At 44.0% G+C, this 21,189-nt stretch overlaps 7 protein-coding genes across 7 annotated transcripts; 3 read left to right on the forward strand and 4 right to left on the reverse strand.

Annotated features, from left to right (window-relative positions):
- Positions 1 to 4,541: 4,541 nt before the first annotated feature.
- On the reverse strand, positions 4,542 to 6,320 carry PAAG_00808 (transcription factor IIIA; the record flags this gene model as incomplete). The annotated part of the gene is made up of 2 exons (XM_002796903.2): positions 4,542 to 6,187; positions 6,239 to 6,320. 2 exons carry the CDS (start codon positions 6,318 to 6,320, stop codon positions 4,542 to 4,544), a joined length of 1,728 nt encoding a protein of 575 aa, XP_002796949.1.
- A 397-nt stretch (positions 6,321 to 6,717) lies between these two features.
- On the forward strand, positions 6,718 to 7,468 carry PAAG_00809 (DNA-directed RNA polymerases I; the record flags this gene model as incomplete). Its single annotated transcript, XM_002796904.1, has 4 exons — positions 6,718 to 6,764; positions 6,887 to 7,183; positions 7,256 to 7,375; positions 7,435 to 7,468. 4 exons carry the CDS (start codon positions 6,718 to 6,720, stop codon positions 7,466 to 7,468), a joined length of 498 nt encoding a protein of 165 aa, XP_002796950.1.
- Positions 7,469 to 8,963: 1,495 nt separating this feature from the next.
- Positions 8,964 to 10,236, forward strand: PAAG_00811 (hypothetical protein; the record flags this gene model as incomplete). The annotated part of the gene is made up of 3 exons (XM_002796906.2): positions 8,964 to 9,160; positions 9,262 to 9,703; positions 9,775 to 10,236. The coding sequence occupies 3 exons, from the start codon at positions 8,964 to 8,966 to the stop codon at positions 10,234 to 10,236; spliced, it is 1,101 nt and encodes a 366-aa protein (XP_002796952.2).
- Positions 10,237 to 10,852: 616 nt separating this feature from the next.
- Positions 10,853 to 11,607, reverse strand: PAAG_00812 (N-acetyltransferase; the record flags this gene model as incomplete). The annotated part of the gene is made up of 3 exons (XM_002796907.1): positions 10,853 to 11,024; positions 11,128 to 11,359; positions 11,439 to 11,607. The coding sequence occupies 3 exons, from the start codon at positions 11,605 to 11,607 to the stop codon at positions 10,853 to 10,855; spliced, it is 573 nt and encodes a 190-aa protein (XP_002796953.1).
- Positions 11,608 to 12,517: 910 nt separating this feature from the next.
- PAAG_00813 (hypothetical protein) lies at positions 12,518 to 13,885 on the forward strand (the record flags this gene model as incomplete). The annotated part of the gene is made up of 2 exons (XM_002796908.2): positions 12,518 to 13,242; positions 13,339 to 13,885. 2 exons carry the CDS (start codon positions 12,518 to 12,520, stop codon positions 13,883 to 13,885), a joined length of 1,272 nt encoding a protein of 423 aa, XP_002796954.1.
- Positions 13,886 to 14,677: 792 nt separating this feature from the next.
- Positions 14,678 to 16,432, reverse strand: PAAG_00814 (hypothetical protein; the record flags this gene model as incomplete). The annotated part of the gene is made up of 5 exons (XM_002796909.2): positions 14,678 to 15,252; positions 15,414 to 15,452; positions 15,541 to 15,858; positions 16,009 to 16,179; positions 16,336 to 16,432. 5 exons carry the CDS (start codon positions 16,430 to 16,432, stop codon positions 14,678 to 14,680), a joined length of 1,200 nt encoding a protein of 399 aa, XP_002796955.2.
- A 1,242-nt stretch (positions 16,433 to 17,674) lies between these two features.
- On the reverse strand, positions 17,675 to 21,172 carry PAAG_00815 (eukaryotic translation initiation factor 3 subunit A; the record flags this gene model as incomplete). The annotated part of the gene is made up of 4 exons (XM_002796910.1): positions 17,675 to 18,248; positions 18,309 to 20,683; positions 20,831 to 21,055; positions 21,131 to 21,172. The coding sequence occupies 4 exons, from the start codon at positions 21,170 to 21,172 to the stop codon at positions 17,675 to 17,677; spliced, it is 3,216 nt and encodes a 1,071-aa protein (XP_002796956.1).
- Positions 21,173 to 21,189: the final 17 nt, after the last annotated feature.

Here is a 21,189-nt window from a genome sequence, read left to right on the forward strand (position 1 = left end):
TATGAACTTTATTGTAGACTTATCAAGCTCTAAAGAATACATGAACATCATGATTATAACAGACAGACTGATCAAGAGAATTATATTAAAAGCAGTTAAGAAAACTGATGTGAAGACAGTAACTAAAGTGTTTCTTCACAACATCATTCCTCAACATGACATCTCTAAGATAGTAGTGTCAGATTGAGGATTGGCTTTCACAAGCATGTTTTGAACTCAAATATGTGAGAAATTAGACATTAAGAGATGACTCTTCACAGTCTATCATTCAGAGACTGATGAAGCTACAGAGTAAATGAATCAGATTCTGGAAATCTACTTACACAAGTATATTAGCTTTTAACAGAATGACTGGTGTAAATGACTCTCTCTAGCAGAGCTGACCATCAATAATAGAGATGCTGTCTCAATAGATGTGAGCTCATTCTTTTTAACACATCTTTTCCACATCTCCTTCATTGATATAGCTGATGCATCTCTCATTGAAACATCACATAATTCCATTGAGTTTGCAGATAATTATATGAGGAAGATCTGTGAAGTGTTGAAGTGAGCTCAAGTAAAAATGACAGATGCTCAGTAATCTCAAGAGAAATACATGAATAGATGAAGAGACTCAGCTTCAAGCTTTCAACCTAGAGATAAGGTCTGGTTGAGCTTAGAGAACATGAGAACTAATTGCCTGTGCAAGAAGCTGAACACAAAATACAATCAATATACTATGCTAGAAAAGATAGGATCTCATGCTTACTGACTGAATATCTCATCTGACATTTACAATATCTTTAATGTAAAGCTCCTACATACTGCAGCAACAGATTTCCTGCCTAGTCAGAGGCAAACTGACTGACAGCCATCTGCTATAGAGATCTCAGAAGGATCTGAGTTTGAGATTGAGAAAATTCAGAGTAAATGAATCTACAGGAGAAAAAAGCAATACCTTGTTAAATGAGTAGATTAGGCTAAGTCTACATGGAATGACATGAGTCTTCTATAAGAAGTGAAGGCCTTGAACACTTGGAAGGCCTCTCAGCAGGCAAAATTAGATGTAAAGAGGACTTTAAATAGTCATAAAGACCTGCAACAAAGAGGGAGAAGAGAGGTATTATAAGGAGTTGAACTCCTAGATTTGCTCTGGCTGGCTGACTCAGCCTAGTCATCATTTATACATGCGCACATGATCATGCTACATGAGCTTGCTTAAGCTCAAGTTCTTATCTCATTCTTTTCTTCCCTTTCTCAAGCAATTCATCTTTGTTATATAGGAGAACTAGCCTCTAGTTCTTAGAGCTTAACCCTTTACACTTTAATCTCCTCTTTAACAGAGGTGACACATCATCTTTATTAGAAACAGAAGAAGATTCTACAAAAATCAAACTTGTACAACTAAAAGAATAAATCAAACAGCTTGAACAAGATTTTAATCTTAGAGTATAAATGAGACATCTGTCAGACTCGATTAAGTAGCTTGTGAAGAGTGCTACTTCAGATTTCTATAGGCATTTCCTTCTATTGCTTTTTGAGCCAGATGAAACATATATTAAAGTTCAACATCAGATGCAAATGAACTTCTATAGTATATATTCTAGACTCTCAGTTCACAACATTGCTGATTATTGCTTATCTGCAGCATGAAGTGCAGATAAACTTCAGTTGCTAAATGAGATTAAGCTGCTTCAAAATCTCATCAAGCTGTTGCAGAATAAGAGTGAAATCATTCATTGATTGAATAAAGATTTGTTTTCAAATATAAATAAGTTGAAACTATTAAAGAAGATGTATACAGTCATCTTCAATTTTAAACTTAAAATCAAATCCTGTTTTACTCTGAATGAAAAAGATAAATACTTCTCTAAATTTCTCTCTTATAATCTAATATATTTATTTAATGACAGTCAAATGCTAACTAGCTATTATTACCAGATGAGTTTTCTTTTACTAAACGTAATGAAAACTTTAGAAAGACAATGATGTTCATGTGATTGATTAGAATAAATATTTATCATAAATCATTTATAAAAATGTTTAAAGCTCAAATTCCTAGATTCTATATGAGATCTCTCAATTTTGTCAAGAAAGATATATTCAAGTATCATAAGAAAGAAGTAAAATAAAAAGATAACAATGATAAGAATCAAGATAGTAAAATGAGATCATCTTTCTCTCAGCAAAATAAATTTGAAACTGAAAATCATATTGACATCATAAATGATGTGATTGATCACATGATGAACATTGTCTATTGATTAGCATAGACATGTTGTATCAAAGCAGTAGATTTATTCTGTGATGTTGTTAGAAGATTTTTCTCTCATGATCTGTCAGTTAAGCTCTCTAAGAAAAAATTCTTCTTGATCTGAGTCATATACAATGTAATATTTAATCTCAACAACATTATAAATTAATATCTCACCTTCAATAAGAGTTCAAATAATGAAGATATTCTCAACTCATTTAATCAAACATATTTTTCTGAAATTGATAATTTGTGTCTTTCAGTGCAAGCAGATAAGAATTTCAGAAAAACAACAGTATTCTCTGCTACTTCAGATCAGGTCTGTGATTATCATTCTTGCTTCAGAAGATCAGTATGTAACTGAAATAAAGAAGAAGCATCATTGAGAAAATAGATCAGATTGAAAAAGTCACAGTTCAGATTCTACAAGCTCTGTCACAAGTCTGTGCTTCTCTCTGATCTCAGCAACTGAGCAGTGAATCAGATCGCTTCATTTTCTGTGATTTGCACAGAGAAGTTGAATGTGATGAAGAAAAGAATGATTTATCAGAAGCTGAAAAGTAAATCTGAAAGAGATGAACACAATTATTTTTATTCTTGAACTGCTTCTTATCAGTCAAATGTAGAATCTGAGATTGGAAAAGAGCAAGAGTCAATTATGTGTTTTCTTTTCTCTTTCACTTTGCTTCTTTATTTGTCTCTTTTTCTATTCTATTCTGGAAAAGTAATATAACTGACTCTGATGTTATATCTAGACAGGCTTGAAACTGAAATACATCAACTTAGTCACTAATTGTATGCTAAGATATGCCAGAGCCATGATTCTCAAAGAACTGAGAAGGAGATGCAATGACACATCATCTAATGTCTATCAAGAGAAGCTAGATGAAGTGGAGATAGTGTGTGAGTTATGAGGCAGAGAGAGGGGAGCCCAATGTCCTCAAGAAACCCTGGAGGTAAAGACCTGCTTGATGTATATAAACACTCTCACAAAGACATTTGTTCTCCCTTATATATTTATACGGATGAATAATTTTGTACCTGTGCGTCCAGCTTGCACTAACTTATATCATTTATCCAGTTCTTTTCATTCCTCCAGGAAGCATATGCGTGGGCCACGTTCTATCCAACCCTTTCCCGGCCAGATCAGCCACATCCTCTTTGTGTTCAGGACTGAGTTTCTTGGAGAAAACTCCTGGTCTCTTTGGGCCAAAAGTTTGATAGGGACCTGCCTGTACTCCTTTCCCCAATCTGCAAACCTCTGGAGCACTTTGGAAAATAAAAATCTAAAAGTGATGAGGGGAAGGGCAATTTCTTATCTTACTGAGTTGCTGGAACGCACATTCGCCCGAGATTCTATTAATATTGTGTTGGTCTACATGATATGTGGCCCCTCAATCTTCCATTTTCAAGATGGCCTTGGTGCCCAGTCCCTATGTGTTAGTTAACTTGTCGCTTCTAGCATCTTCTCAGCCGTTTTAGTTTTGTTATATTTTTCCTGGTGAGTTTAGGTTTCTTCCTGGTTATTTTCCTCTGGAAACTGAGAACTGCGGCTCCAATTTCCAGTCGAATTATACACTCAGCCCTTCGTAGAGGGTATATATTGATTATATCTGCCTCGAAAATTGTTATTGAATGAACGGATAAACGAAGAGCGATATGCCTGCTTTCGCAATTTTATAGGCAAGAGTTGTGGAAACCCTTTCTTGTTCTCTCTTGTCTATGCAAGATGAAGCTGCAAGTTACGATGATTTGTTTGTGTGTATTTGTTAGGAGTTTTGATTTTGTAGGTATCTCACAACCCCGGCTTTAGTGGGTTGAACGTTTTATATCTATTGCGGACTCGAGATTCGGGCTGAACGCTATGTGATGAGTTACAGCGTCATAGCCTCTCAAGTTTTTTAGTTGTACCCATATCTTTTTACCACATTTAAATACTTTTGTGATTCTCTAATCCTTTTTTCTGCTTTAATTTTATATGACGGAATGTGATGAGATAAATACTTTGGTTTACATTCACATTACAAATGTTCATTAGCTGTGAGCTGGCATGGAAGTCCTTTTATTTCTTAACAAGTAAACAGCAGGAAAGAAATCAAATTGTCAATTTGCTTCATCCCAAGGAAACATGACTTTTGCTAAATATTATTGTATTATTACGTATGGATTTATATCATTGCTTCGTATCTGTTTTTCCTGAATGGGGTAACAAACAACCAACCAACAGCCATTACAAGGATTGTAACCGATTCAAGTGCACTACGTATAAAGCAACTTTTGTGCGACAGAGTCTTCATGCCTCAACTTATTCATCGTCCATCTGATGATCATGTGTAAATGTCAAGACAGGATCAATCAGAGCCATATCGGTAATACCGTAGCCATGACCCGTAGAGACGAATCCATTGGCATTGTAATCCGCTGCCCTTCCGACTATCAATTCCCTACCACAATCGAAAGTCCCCTTGGCGTGAATATCAGTGGTGTTCTCAGCGCCAGGGCCAGGAGCATACCCATAACCCTGCAGATTTCCAAAGTCGATATCAAAACTCTGGTCCCCGCCCTGCATCGTACGCTGCATAAATAGTATCTGAATATCATTATCTTCTAAATTATGTTTCGAAGCCATATGCAACCACAAGTCGTAGTCCCGATGGAAGCGATGCGCACACGGCTCTAGCAAACATAGGATGTTCCGGCCAGATTCTTCTGCGTAACCTTCTCCGGTCAACATGGCGAGATTCGAAGGGGTTGCCAACTGGCTCGGTTTATCTTTGGATTTAGTTCGAGAACTGCTGCTTTTGCTATTCTTCGCGAGGCCAAGAAGTTCTTTCCGCTCCGCCTTTGCGTTCTTCAGGCCCAAATGCGCTGTTCGCACATGCTCTTCCAGCGCAAGCTTGCTCCCGTAGCGTTTCCCACAACCATTATCCTTCGAGTTCCAACCTTCTACTTTTTTCGAATTGGATAGATCCGTTTCACCACAGATGAAACGCTTCTCCCCCTCGTGTACGGTTTTTATGTGCACGTTGAGATTGCCCTTTTTGGTGAAGTTACGGCCGCAATCTGGGTAGTAGCATGGGTGGATCTTGCGCTCTTCAAGGGGGATAGTTCCGTGAGTGATTTCGAGATGCCGACGGAGGTCTCGGCCCGATGAACAAGTCATGTTGCATTCTGGGCAAGTGGGTGGGTGCACAGATCTCATGTGTGCTTGAAGTAGAGCGTAAGTTGGAAAAACTGCATTCCGATGCATATTCATGGTCCCATCTGTCAATGAGGAAATGGTTGGGGTATTATCGTTTATTGAATTCGAGGACGTGCATTCCGCGCAAGTAAATCGTGCACCACCATGAAGTCTACCTTCGTGGGCCCGGAGATGCCCTGCTGTATCGAATCCCTGTGCACATTGCTTTCCAGTCACGGGGTCGACGTGCGGACAAGGAAATGGTTTCTTATTTAAATGGGCGCTTATGATGTGTTTTTGGAGAGTGGAATGCTTGCGGAATGTTTCGTTGCAGGGGGGATATTCAGTACATCTGTACTTATCCCTTCCTTCATGTGTAGCTAAATGCCTCCGTAGACGTGATCCAGTGACGAATGTCTTGCCACACCCTTCTCTGTCACATACATAGTCTCGAATCGTAGTATGAGCGCTCTTCACATGATGGCGGAGATGGGAGGCTCGTAGAAAGGTTTTCTCGCAGCCTTCATGTGTGCAGTTAAATATACGTTCATTTGTATGCGATCTTTGATGTTCTGCAAGTCGTGCAGGCCGGTTGAATGCTTTGAGGCATCCTTCATACAGGCAAAGATGTGTTTTGCGGTCCGATGGGTATCTTGAGGGCGCCGGAGAGACCGGTGTGATGGGCGTTGGCGTTTTCTGCTGACCATCGAGACTCATACAGTACGAGTATTGAGATTCCGAGTCTGACTGAGAGCTATCCTCGACAATATCTGCAGAATTGTCAGAGAATTGAGCTGTTTATAGCTATCTCCAGGGCTTACCAGAGCATTCTGATGGAGCCGATTTTTGCCACCGTTTTGGCTTTTGTTGGGATTCTGAAGAGGCTTTTCGTTTCTGCGACATGACTACATTCCATCCCCGAGATTCACTAGAAACTAAAGAGCATAATTGTTGGCATTGGGAGGTGGTGGATGGCACTAGTATCCGCTTTCCCAGCTGTCAGCCAGAATTGCTGAGAATTCGATGTAAAAAATTATTGCGAGTTAAGTCAGAAAATCTTGGCGTGCCAAAGTGCGGAGCGCGCTTATCTAATCTACAAGCGCAATAACTTAACTATTTAACTAGCGCCCGAAGTTTTTAACTTTTCCGCTTTTGCTCATCCCCAGGTCGACACAACGTAGCAACAAACACTTTCAGGATACCGACGCCTAACCCGAAAGCCTGATTATATCCCATTTTGACAGGCCCTTTTACCTTGAATTTTGTGAATCCTGGACCATTAATCCTCTTATTAAACACGATGTCGGACTACGGTGGAGGCGATCTCGAAGATCACGATGACGCTGGGTTAGCACCCTCGATGCGCCTTTCAGTCGCTATCTATCTGCAAAGCTCGTGGCCGCGATAGAAATTGGTTGAAGGGCGTTTCAGTTCTTTGAAATATATTGCTAATGCTTTCCGTATTATAGATTCGACTATGAGCCACCTGAGTACGAGTATATTGATAACGAGCCCGAGGACTATATTGAACCAGAGCAGGCAGAACAGGGCGAACAAGGTTATGCCATAGTGAATGGCAATGGGCAACATATTCAGAATGGAACTGAAAATGTTGCTTCAGGTGATCCTAACGCTGGAGCATCGAAAGGCAAGGTCATGTTGCAGCAACGGGAAAAGAAGGTCCCCAATGATCAACGCACTACAACTCCCTACATGACAAAATACGAGCGGGCGCGAGTTTTGGGTACACGAGCGCTACAAATTAGGTTAGTTTTCCTGGGAGAGTACTAGGAGAAGAATCTTTCGAAGTGTACAGCGACCGCTGACATAGTGTGCAGCATGAACGCGCCGATCCTTGTTGACCTAGAAGGAGAAACTGATCCCCTACAAATCGCACTGAAGGAGCTTGCCCAGAAAAAGATTCCTCTGATTGTCAGGAGATACCTGCCTGATGGATGGTAAGCCTAAGCTCCTATATGCATGGGTGTAATCGTGTCTAACCCGGCCCTTGCCATAGGTATGAGGACTGGACCTGTGAGGAGCTGCTTTGAGCGCATCACTTTGTTTTGAATTTCTATTACTAAATGTGCAAAAGTGGGTTTCTGTCTTATGTTTAATATGTATGTTTTTCGCATAGCGCGTGGAGTTTGGGGGTTCGCTTTGGGTACCCGATTTACCCTGCACTAATAACTTTTCAGAGCAACAGGAGAAGCAAAAGTGTTGGTGAAGAAACATGATGGCGAACAGATAGACGATTGCCTTTATATATTGCCATAGATCCATAAAATGTTTTCTTTTTTTTTTTTTTTTTTTTTTTTTCCACTGCCGTTGATAACACATTGATATGAGTTCGGTCCACGGGTTGGACCGACTATACCCGAGTATCAAGACCACAATGCATCCGATATGACGGAGAGGATGTTGGTGTATGGCATAACATGCAGGAGATTCAGTGCAACGTGGGGGATTGGCTGCGTGCCAGAGGGCCATCCCCTGTTAAATGTTAACAGAGAGATGTCATACCAGACCTCGAGAACCAGATCAGCAAATTGAACGCCGTTCCAACGCTAACGGCTGCAACATACAGGAAGTTTCATGTTATACATGAGAGTTGGGCTTGCAATCGCCGCCATCTAACATCCTCATGTCTTCAATCTCTGTTCAGGCACCTGTCCCTAAACCTCACGAAGAGATGCCAGATGCCCAGTATTCCCGGGGCTTTGAACCTTAGGGTTTATTATGGCTCGTCTCTTCCTGAGATCTTTTCCCCATTTCATATGCGGATGATCAAGCAACTAGCTGGTGTTGGCGGTGGAATAAGAGTCCCTTATCGACAGTTTCTTCCCCAATCCCTTGGTTGGCTGCTGGGGGATTAGCCCTAAGCCCCAAATATTTTCTTTCATCCAACGCCAACATCAAACGTCAAACAACACCAAAGCAGTTTTCCTTACTGTTTTGATATCTGTATGGATAAGCAACAATATTATGCTCCATCAATTTTCCAAAAAGTCGTTGATAATCCCGTCTAGGCAGATGTTACCAAGCCCGTAAAACAAATGCCGATTCTAATAGGGCCTGACCAGCCTATTATTTTCCAACTAGGTGCAGGTAATTCACTAATCTAAGCTTACCCCCATCTTGTCTCCATTATTTCTGCTCACCGTTGCCACGAATCCAAAACCCCGCAGTATCTACCGCAGAGGAAAACTATCCGGTCCAGTCCTAACCCACTAAATGTGAGAGCAGTGACAACAATATGTGGAAGAATCTTTCCCCCCCTCCCCTCAAAAGAGGCCGCAGCCAAAGGTTTCTCCATCGTCAATTTTATAGAATAGTCGGGCATTGCTGTCCCTACATATGCTCATATGTTCCCAGTGCTTGCTTCTGATCATTTTTGTCTTCTCTTCTTGCCATTATGAAGTCCATTCGTAAGGTTGAATATATTCAGTGACAACCTCTCTTTTCATTTGTATACACTTTCCTTTGGTCTGTTGTTGGCTATGTCTCGACGTCCCGAGGTTTACGTTCGGCTGACCCATATTGGTTATGGGAGAACCGGCAGATGAAAAGGTTCACCCGGTCTCTGAGTCGACATGCTTTTCCTCATCGGGCAGTTCTGAGACGAAAGAGCCACAAATTAAGAACCAGATATTATCGTGCGATAATGAAGAGCTCTGCTATGATCATGGCTGGAAGGCATGGTCACAAGTTCTGGCGTCTTTCTTCCTATTCTTCAATACCTGGTATTTAGTAGCCATGAAGATCAATCTTATCTTTTCGAGACTTTTGAGCCTGTCTGTATTCAATCACCGTAGCTAATATCGAAATAATATCAATGATACAGGGGACTTGTGATCGCATATGGCAGTTTTCAAACGTACTATGAACAACAACTTCTTGTGGGCGATTCCCCATCGACAATATCATGGATCGGCTCCATCCAGGCGTTTCTCTTGTTATTCGTAGGTGCCGTCACGGGCCCTCTTTTCGATGCTGGCTACACCCGAATGCTGGCGATGGGTGGCTGGTTTCTCTACTCATTCGGGCTCATGACGACCAGTATATCCACTGAGCTGTGGCAGATCATGCTTTCGCAGGTCTTCTGCATCGGCCTAGGATGCGGAATGGTCTTTGTTTCTTGCGTAGCGGTTCTTCCGCAGTATTTCAAACGTCGACGAGACCTGGCCAACGGAATCGCAGCTTTGGGAACTGGCATTGGCGGGATGGTTTACCCCGTAATGTTCCGCCAGGTTCAATTGAAACTCGGCTTTGCGTGGGCCACTCGGGTGTTAGGCTATACGCATTTACCACGGGGCTGATATCACTGTCTCTGCTCCATATACGATTCAAGCCACAGGAGAAGCGTGCTCTCGTGCAGCTTTCGGCATTCAAGGAGCCGGCGTTCTGTCTCTTCTGCATAGCCCAGTTCGTCGGTTTCGTTGGTCTCTATAACGTGCTCGTCTACGTACAGCCCTACGCGATTGATAATGGCGTAATGAGCGAAAAGTTGGCGTTTTACCTGGTTGCCATTCTCAACGCAAGTTCAACAGTCGGGCGTATCCTCCCTAACTACGTCGCCGATTTCATCGGCCCCCTGAATATCATGATACCAATGACTCTCGCCATTGGCATCCTTGATTTTGCGTGGGTTGGAATACACAACGCGGCTGGCTTAATTGCTCTAGTAGTATTGTACGGATTTACCGCGGCGGGGTTCGTCGCTGTGGCACCTATTGCGGTTATGAACATAACCACTGATATGCGAGATTTGGCACGCGCTTGGGGATGTCGTTTGTCTTTTGCGCTTCGGGCTCACTAATGGGACTCCGATCGGTGGTGCTATCGTGCATCTCACTGGGAGCTATGTGGGCGTATCAGTGCTGGTGGGCATCTGCTTTTTTGTCTCCACTGGTATAATGATGGTCGCTCGCATCTTGCTTACTTGGCCGAAACTTTTAGTCCATGCGACATCTACCAATAGGCAGGCATTCTTTCTTTCTCTTTCCTTAGAATTATTTGATATAGGCATTTATTAAAACTGTATATACATGATTCATATCTGTCTTGGTGATGTTTTTTTTTTGATCTCATATATTGTCTTCATTCGTATCGTTCACGTACGTTAGTTATCTTTAGTTGTTTTATCACTTTGAATAGAATAGTACAAATTACGCTTTTATGCTTACTTGTTTCAGAGACTCCTCTCCTGACACGGAGTTGAAGTCGAGATCAGGTTTCTAAGGTGCTGCGTTTGCCTTGGTACAGAAATAGCAACAGCCGAAATATTTATCAACTCTAGCTAGATAACAGGAGTAACAACGATAATAAGAATAATTTTAAAATCATACAAAATCTATCATGCATAATTATAAATCTATAGTCATACTAGTTAAAGATCCTACCAAAAGAGAGTTGTTAGCGATTTCCTCCCCTATCTAATATACATCTTCCGGGTTGACCAAAAAGTTTTCCCCGTTCTCACGGGTATGTCTGAGATCTTTATCACGACTGAGGGGTTTTCGCATGTCAAACGCATCTTCCCCTTCCTCTGAGAGACCTGTGGGGTCATCACTGTAATAATTGACCACACGTCTGAACACGGAGTACCTGTAGAGAAAGATGAAGTTAAAGCAACGTTCTATGAGGACAAAATAGAGAAGGAAAGCTGAAATAGAAAAATATGTTATGTATGTGTATGTGTATGACGTACCCCATCCCTTTATACATTCCCACGGCAATCGTGTTGCCCGCTCGCACATATAAATCTACAAACCATGCATCATTGATATCAGAGACCCGTTCCAGGCTCTCTGTCAGCCGACGCGCATAGCCCAATCTGCGCCAGGCGGGTGCAATCGTTAATACTGTAATGTGACCATGCCATGGCGTGTAGTGTTCTGAGTGTCTCATTGACGAGTGTTGGGCCTCAAGCTTGCCCATTACTGTGTCGAAGAAAGTTAGTTTGCAGTTCAGATAAGATCTAACCCGCAACAATATGGGGTATATCCATAACGGACATACTGTAGCCTATTATTTGGCCATCTCGATCTTCGACTACGTTGAAGAGAGAGGGCCATCTCATGAGGTAATTGAGATAAAAATGGAGGTCGTAGTTTTCCGTTAGGGCGTCGAGGTTGGTCAGGTTGAGGGAAAAGAGATCGGTGGGTGTCATGCGCCGGACAGTGGCCATGGCTCATTTGGAGTATTTCCTCTTGTTCTGGCTATGTGTTTGGCGAACTCTGTACTTGCGCAGAGAAAATATAGAACCTGATATTGAGCTGTGCGAAGTGCGGGCAGCAGGAAAACTTGCTGCACACAGTTTGCAATCCTCCAGAGATATTTGCACGGCCAATGAACACGATTCAGGTACGACGGCGACCTGAGCTATCCCGAGTATTTAGCTTTCTGATATTGTTTAATGCCGTTTTATGCTGGGTGATTGGAAATGAAATAATATATCTGTATCTTGTATCTCAGATACAAATCAGTGATGTCGCTGAGTGATCAAGTCACGGGATCTCGAAACGGGCTTGTACCAACTCGGCAAAACAACAATAGAAAGAAATAAACTAAATTAATAAAAAGATGAACAACTTCACTGATGGGGATGCAAACACGCTGCCATTTTGATGCGCTGTGCAGATTCTCTCCTGTCCTGTCATCGGCTTCCATGTGGCACAGAGAAAGCTTCTTGGATACACACGACTTTAAGAACCTCTCATCCAGCTATTGTTGTTCATGTGCTGGCAAATTCCTCCGATGTCAACACCAAGTACGGTGGAACCCAGCCCTTAATTCCAAGGATCGGAGCCAACGCCTGACCAGGCCCGGGCGTGCAGGACTGTTCACCTGAATATTTACCAAGCAGGGAACCGTGAACAAAAATTATATTAATAAACAAAAATAAAACTTAGCAGCTGCAAAGACAGAAAACAAAGACGCTAAAGAAGCGCTGCTGTTTCTTGGATAGGATAAATATTTAATATCGTTCAATATTTATCACCTACTTATGCACGCGCCTCGCAGCCCTTCCTCCTCCCCGCTATAATAGCTCCTATTCGGCTTTTCCGTGTCTCAGTCTCATCTTACAATTCGCTATAATGTCTCCATCCTCCCCTATACCGCCGTCTCGACGACGCAGAAACCCATCCAACCTAGATCTTTCATCTGATTCCCCTTCAGCCTTTACTCCAAGTGGATACAGTCAGAGTCCCTTACAATCACCGCAAACTCCAAGATATCCCATTCCAATGTCACCCATGAGCCCCAGACAACCTAGCTCAGAGGCGATGGACAGATCAGCAAGGTTTTCCGTGGATTTTACGGCCCAGACGGACTCTGGTGGAGGCGGATTGGGGAACCTTGCAGACGAACTGGCAGATGCTTGGGACGAGGACGGGGAATGCGAAGAAGACGAATCTGGGTTCCATGAAGAGCATGATCACGTACAGATATATGAAAAGGAAGATGATTCAACGACTAGGCCGACACACGATACTAGGAGCGATTCAGACGAGAAGCATTCACGAGATCGAGAGTCAAATTGGAAGAGTTTACAGATTCCAAAGCAGAAATCAAAAGCCGGGCAACAACAAAGGTCTCGCCGGCGTGAACGTCTCTATGACGGCTCGGATTATGGTAATGACTCGGATTTTGGAGAACCCGGTGACCTTACCCCAGGACTGGAGGCGCGGATGGCTGGGCTTGAAAATCTTGTTCGATGGAGCACAGGAAACAATGGGTCTTCGGGGCAAATCGTACAGCGGATAATCGAGAGCTTGCGGGATTTAGTTGGCCAGAGCGGGATTGAGAATAGTGCTACTAGGTATGGTGGATTATCAGCCCTTATTCTTCAATATTACAGAGTATTTACCTCTGTGATACACATTAAATATATTTCCTTACTGACAACATACTCCAGACTTATCACCGCCCACGCATCCCTCACCTCCCATCTCACCTCCCAGACACGCGCATTACAAACCCTCACCCACCCCCTTCTCTTTTCACCTTTACCTATCCTGTCCTCAGAAGACATAGACGACCTCGTCCCCTTAATAAATGACATCCTACCAAACCTCCCTTTCCCCGTCCCCCAAACCCCGCATTCCCAACAATCTCAAACCTCCGTTGCCGATCCCCTGCGCTCTCTCCAAGCACTCCTCTCCCAGACGTCAGATCTCACCCACACTCTTCGGGCGCTCAATGATACCATCCACGAGTCCCGCCAGCTTCTCTCGGCGGCATCACGGCGGCTCAAGTCCGTGCGGGAACTGGTCGCGGAGATGCAGAGGGAAGAAGAGAGACGGGAGGAGGGAACAAGATGGATCGAGAAGGGAGAGTGGGATAGGCGATTGCAAGAGCGGGAAGCTGGAAGAGTTTGCGGAGATGTGGTGAGTGGCTTTGAAGCTGTGTGTGGAGAGTGGAGGGCACGGCTTTTTGGGCCAGAGGTTGCCGCCGCATCATAGATCTATATATATTTTTGTTTACCCTTTTTTCTGGATCGTACACTACAGCAGTGCGACGTTGAGACACAACGGATAGGTGTGTTATCTTTCTCCTTTCTTTCCCACCCGGTTGTGCAGTCTTCATTTGTTTGCATTTCCGTTCCCTTAGCTCTTTTCTTTATGGATGGATTCCTGGTGTTTCTAGAAGATTATTCTACTAATTTCCCCCTTATATCTGTGTTTCCCCTCTTTCCGTTCCTTTTCTACTTCTCGTATTTTCTCCGTTACTCTTCACCATATCATATACATATTACCATATTGTTTTCTTGCAATTACTACACACATATATATGTCCCCTTTCTTATAAGGATTGGTTACTCAAGTTGATATATGTACTATTTCCCCTTACATGTCACTCCTATCTCCACTAAACTCACCAACAATTTCATAGAAAAGGGTCGCGAATCCTCTCGCAAGAGAATAATATCTAGGCTATAATTGTTAAGGATTCATGTACCCTCTGATGTTATCCTATAACTAATCAACCCAAACAAAATGCCCTTCATTCATCAAGCAAGCACAACCACTCTCAAATCTCGTCGCAATCTAACCCAATCAACCAAGTATAGCCAGCCAAGCTCACGACGACGTGCAAAACCCCGTCCCGGGTAATCATCAAAACATTCACAATTGGTGGCACCTTAGCCAGGATGTTGCCATCAACATCAGAATAGTTTTTCGGCCCAATAAAGCATGATCCTGATGCCAGACAATGAAATGGCAATGAATTCGAACGTGAGGTTCGATGGTGCGCTATGGCCAGGCGAAGCAGCCAGAGCCTGTTCTCTTCTGAGTTTTACTGTATCCCTGCACAATTTCCCCGATTCGTTCTCCATCTTCGTTGATGTTGAAGGAATTTGAAGGCCTTGGAGACATATGGAGAAACGCTGCTTGGCATTTTCTTGCTATGATTCCTCCCGGTCTTACTTTTGTAACATGTGTAACTGTTGGTAGTGGTAATTCACTTGCCTTGGTGGTTGAAGGTATCGCCTCCTTGCAGAAGCTAGAGGAATCTCTCCAGCGCATGTCGAACATCGCACGAACCCCTCCGAAGTCATGAGTCGTGGGGGAGAAAAGGAGTGACGGTATATGTTCTTCCACACATCCTTCCCTACATGCAATGGCCATATAGATCTGCCAGTCATCATCCGGATTATTGGAATCAGGGCTAATGTTGAAGACCTCTATCGACCCAGATGGGGGAGGGACTGTTGAAGTTATATCATGCCAGGGCACTAAAGTTCCGTAGAAACCTGTTGCTTGGTAGTGAATCTGATCATCAGATAGTCCCATAATCGAAGACCATGACGATGTCGGTAAGATCGGTCCTTGGGTCGTTTCCAAGCGGGTTACAGAGAATTTATGCCGACGTCAGCGTACCACAACAGCGCACGGTCAAATTCTACTCGAGGTAACCCGTTTATCATCATCATCATCATCATCATCATCATCTTATAAAGACTTGGAGATGAAAAAGAAGGCGTCATACGCGCCAGATCGATGCTTGAGCTTTTGGGAAGTGTAATGCCTCAGATGCCTCGAAAATTATTGAAAAGGGGACTCATCGTCAGAGATAGCGAGCCTGCTCGAAATGAGCCCATCTGGACTCCTTCCACCATTGAACTGATCTTCATGGCACATTGATCGTTTACATTCGAAAACAGCGCGTGTATTTGTGAAATAGAGTCGCCTTCGCGAGAGAACTGCTTCCTGGTATGTCCATCCACATGTTTCCCACACTGTCAGGGGGTCAACCTCAGCTTCTCTAACGACGTTTCTAATTCTCAAATCCAGAATATTTGCATTTTCCTGAACTACCCCTCTCTTTTCAAACTGTTGACACCCGGGATTCCAAAATCCATGCCATCGCCGTATGCTGCTATGAGCACAATCTGTGCTGAGGAAAAGATACTGTTCATCGCCTCGATCTGATTCTTTTTATCCTGATTATCATCTTGTATAGTTAATGCAAAACGTGTCTGCTCATAGATACTTCTGGCTCATCCTAACGCAAACTGTAATTGCATCTCCTATGGTCCGGGACAATCCAGACGCAGGAAGACTGCCTTCTTTCTTCTACCAACTAATCGTCGCACGGGTGGCTGCAAGCAGCGACGGTGATCGCGCATTCTCCACACCCCATACGTAGTTTAGGGCAACACAACGACGGCAGTCTGCATCGGCTGATAACATCGATGACGGGGAAGCCCGCGGGTAGTAAGGAGGCTCCAGAGCTGGTACCACCCTGGCACTCGCTATGTGTTTTGGAGCATCCGTTTACACCGTCCTCTAAACGGGACCAGGATACCTTTTCCCCAACGTGTGGGATATTGGAGCCTTCTTGTTCTCCCAATTTAGCAAAGTTGTTATTTCCATACACGGAACAGAATTGAATGGCCGATAAGCCTTACATTCCGTAACATCATCAATATGAACATCGCCAACCCAGATGTTCGACAGTCCATCTTTATCCTGATAACTGACATAAATATCAGCCAGGGGAGACATTGATGACGTTCCCTTTTGCGAGTCTTGATCTCGATCTGACCCCAGATAGAGAGCGACATCATATTTTTTAGCTCTATTCACTTGCGATAACCGTTTAGAACTAAGCTTATGTGGTTGACAAAACGTCAAAGAGGACAATTATTTCTGTCCTGCGAATGTTGTTCTGATGGTCATTCTGAGCAAGCAGTTCTTTTATGCATTGGGAACAGAAACTTCCGGCGGATATCTGGCTTTTACGCATTTTACGAGATGCCTTAATCGTAAATGTTGACAAGAGTAACATTAATTGGACTCTTTAGATTTCTTTTCAGGTGTGGCAGCAAGTGAACAGGCGAAGCATGGCTGATGGAACAGTTCATGGCGTTCTTGGCTGCTCGGTTCAGACTCGCTAGGTGTGTAGTAGAACAGAGATGACGGACACAGAGCACAGTGCTCATCCATTAAATTAATGTTTGTATACGCATATACTCTTGAAGGCCAGAGTGTGGATGACAAGGTGGCTAAGAGGGATACGGACACCAATGGAGGGGCAACCATCGATATTCCTACACATTAACTACTCGTCACGCTATATAAGCGTCGTAATAAAAATGAACAAGTAGAATTCTCGCTACGGAAAATACAAATGAATATAAGTTAGTTAGCGGTATCATGTTCAAAAGGCATATCACATAATGCAACACTGACAATTTGCTAGAACAATAAGTTTGGGCATTTAGTGGCACAATACTAGAAGGTTTTCGTATCCATAACGTAACAGCGACGACAGGAAGTATGAAAGAGAATCAATAGGAAAAAATAAACAAAATCAGGATGGAATGGAGACGAAAGCAAAAACCTTGATAACAGGGGAAACAATAACAATCTTTTTGTCATTCAGCTTGCACTACGTGCATGCTTCAAGAAACCTGGGATAGAGCATTGTTTAACATCGTCTCATCTCATCACCATGTTCGGCTCTTGATGGGTTTGTGTGCAATTAGGCAAAAAAAATAGAGAAAATTGAAAAAGGGCTATAGGAACATACAGATGAAAAAAATTACTTAAAGAACTGAGCGTAAAATGAAACGGAATGAAAGGAAACGAAAATACAACTAGAAAAGCTATTGAATCATCCGACTTCTTTCCCATGTCCTGAGAAGTAAAAATTGACAAGATGCGAAAGCATGTCAAAAAAGATTCAAGAAGGAAAAAACTCTCACATATCCGACCGCTAGTGATATCATCTACTTAACCCTTTCTTTACTGCTGTTGTTGCTGTTGTTGCTGTTGTTGCATAAACTTCGGTCTCCATACCCCTGGCGTTCCGCCTGCAGTGGGAGTGGAGCCATCGCGAGCCTCAGGCGCAGGAGAAGAGTTTGTCGGTGCTGGGCTTCTGGAAAGTGTTTTGGGGGGAGGGACGGCTTCCCTGCTGAACCGTGGAGGACCACGCTCAGGCATGCGTTCGTGCATCCGTTCACCTGGAGTGTTTGTGGAGAAATCGCGACCACCAGCACCAGCGCGTCGCTGTGGGTAAACGTATCCACCAGTCGTTCGGGGAGGTGGAAGCTCTTCTCGGGTAGAAGATGCTGTGGCCTCAGCCGGAGGAGTGGCGGTGCCAGCAGCAGCAGCAGCAGCAGCCTCCGCTTCCTTCGCAGCTTGACGTTCTCTCCAGCTAGGACCGGTATGGCCAGCAAGATTAAGTCTCGGAGCGGTGCGCTCGGTAGAATCGGTGCGCTCCATGCGAACCGGAACAGCACCAGCTTTGCGGGCTTTGAGTTTGGCCTCGGCTTCCTCCTCTCGTTTCTTTTGAATTGCAGCTTTCTCATCGAGTATTCTGGGTAGTGTGTTAGTAAAGAGGGTGAAGTCATGACACAATTTGGCAGGAAATTCATACCTTCGTTCTTCTTCTCTGGCAGCCTTTTCTGCAGCAAGTTGACGCCGCCGCTCTGCATCCCGAGCAGCTCTCTCTTGCTCCTCCTTTTCGATACGCTCCTGTTCCTCGCGTTGGCGTCTCTCCTCCTCCTCTCGTTCCATACGCTCCCGTCGCAGACGTTCCTGCACCTCCTTAATTCGCTGTCTCTTCTTGTTCTCGAACTCCCTTTCTGCCGCTTTGCGATTCTTCTCGAATTCAACATGTCGTTTCTCTTGGAGGTTCTTTCTGAATTCGTTAAAGCAGGGCACCAGACGACTTAGGCGATGCTTGAGAGCAACATCTTCCTTATGCTTCAGCTCGGCAGCGACCAGGGTATCTGCCTTGTTCTTTTCGTAGATTTCAATATCACGTTTCCTCTGTGCATCGTAATCCGCAGGCAGATATTTTAGTTCTTCCCGACGATAAGCTCGTTCCAAATGGTCAATACGTTTGGCGGTTATTCGGACACGATCGTTCAATTCATTCTTCTCCTTTTCGAGTTGAGCAAGTTTGATAGTTCGAAGGCTGTTACTATCCAATTCTTCCAAGTTGATCTCGCTAACATCAATGCCCTTAACGCCCGTCTTGAGTTCCTCAAGTTGTTTCTTCAATTCCTGTTGCCGAATACGATCTTGTTCATCCTTCATACGCTTGCGCTCCCGTTCAAGGTGTTCATCGTGCAGTCTCCGTCTCTCGGCTTCTTGCAATTCCTGCGTACGAATGCGCTTGCGTCTCTCCTCCTCTTGTTGCTTCTTCTGAAGTGATTCCAATGCGGCTTCCTTCTTCTTTTCAATGACGACTCTCCGGGCAAGCGTCTCCTCGTGCTCTTTTGCAGCACCAGCCTTAGCCTTAGCCAAGGCAATTTGCTTGGCTTGTATGCGGGCTTGGTTATAAGATGGGTCAACATACATGCAAGTGAGGTGAAGGGTTTTCGCCAGGCGTGTAAGTTGGGACCTAGCGATTTCTGCAGGGGTGCTTTGCAATCGCTGAACCGATCCCACTTCGCTTTCAGCAGACCCAGCGGCACTTCCAGGATGCATCGCCTTGGCAGAAGAGAAGATATCAGAATCAAACGTGAGGACTCCAGAAACGTGATCAACCCGGATCGCTAAGTCGCCCTTCTTGCAACCATTCATGATGAATTTCTCAATCATTGAAGGAGTAACCTGGAATGGTTCGGGGAACTGGGCGAGCTTATGGACAAACTTGACTTCGACGGATTCGTAGACCTGGGAAAGCTGTTGGAAAAGTCTTGTAAGGATGACTTGTTGAAGAGGAAGCACGTATTTTTCCATTTCGGGGTCAGCACCAATCTGGGTAAGGATTGGAGAGATCTTTTTGCAGATTGACAAAGGATGGAAATCAACCTCTAAGATGTTGTATAAATCCCGAATTTCAGGGCGGCAGCGTGAAAGCAAACCCTTGTTCAGGGCGTCCTTGAACAGGCCGGCACGGGTGGGAGCTTGTGGCATGCCAAGAAGATTGGTCAAACGAGTATTCTTATTCTTGCGGACTTCGTCGACGTCAACCAGTGCTCCACGAGAACGGGAAGTGCTAATAACGGGGATGGACAGTGCCGAAAGAAGAACAAAGGAAGCAGTCTTCGTCATCTCAGCTTCAGTCACAACCGGGTTTTCCTTTTTAGTGCTTTGTCCTGCAGCAATGGCAGCAGCAGACTGACGGAGGAGGTTATAATAACGGTTCCATGCAGCCGCATGGAAGAGATAGTTTTCGCTAACCAAGAAGATACGGGTGAGCTTCTCATAGTAATTGGCCATCATGACATTCTTGGCAGGCCGCTTGCTAAGGTTGAGAAGAGTGTGGATATCTTCAACACTTCGGAAACCTTCCTGCCATAGTTCCAACTCGACTGCGACATTCAACTGTTGAAAACGGGTATCAAGATGGCGTTGCAAAGTCTCCGGGTCGCTCAAGTTGATAGCATGCATCTGGCTAGAGTACTTGGCCGCATTCTGAACGTGATTACGGAGCAATTCGCAAAGCCGACGGAACTCGGTCTTGCGAGTGTATTTCAAGCAGAACTGGAAAGCCTGAAGAGCGGTCGTTTGATACATGACCTCAAGGCGTGCATTGTTCTTCAAAATTTCAAGCACGGTCCGATATGTCTCCCACAGGAATTTCAACCATGGCGTAACAATTGCTCTATCCGTTCTATCTCGAGACTGTTCGCCAGAAACAGTTGCCAGAAGAATCGTCTCCGGCGTCTCGATGGCGTCAAGATCTTCGATGTTTGTTGAAGGGGCAGATGATTCCAGAGAAGATTGGATTTCATCAGCTTTGGCTTGAGCTTCCGTAACTTTTTGCTCTGCAAGTTCAATAAACTTCTTCAAAACCATCTATATTCGAGAGAAAATCGGCAAGTTAGCGTCAGTACAGAATTCTTCAACCATTTATCCATCCAACCAATCCTTACTCCAACAATTATAGCAATACTTGAACTTGAACCCAGGTACACAGAGATGTTAAGATGGAAAATGGCCTACCTCGATTGTCCCTACATTGCTGTTTTGCGCAATGTTCTTGTATTGATAAAGTCCTTCCTTTGCAGATTTGCCTTTTCGAAGATCGACACATAGCTCGACAAAAAGAATCATAACCGGTTCAAGGCTTGCGATGGGGGTGTTTCGGGATCGCTTGGAGGCCACTTGTTCATGGAGAACCGTTAGCGCAGCCTGCTGCTGGCCAACGGCAATGAGCTCTTCAGCTCGCTATCAACAGGCGAAAAAATAGTCAGTTCCCCGATTCCAGACAATATGCCTTCTCCAGATAGACAGAAACCTTACCCTGAGGACATTCTCAGGCCTGATATGGGGTGGAGGTGGCATGCTGGGTAAACTTCCCC

Source organism: Paracoccidioides lutzii (assembly GCF_000150705.2).
Source record: "Paracoccidioides lutzii Pb01 unplaced genomic scaffold supercont2.2, whole genome shotgun sequence".
Classification (NCBI taxonomy): Eukaryota; Fungi; Ascomycota; class Eurotiomycetes; order Onygenales; family Ajellomycetaceae; genus Paracoccidioides; species Paracoccidioides lutzii.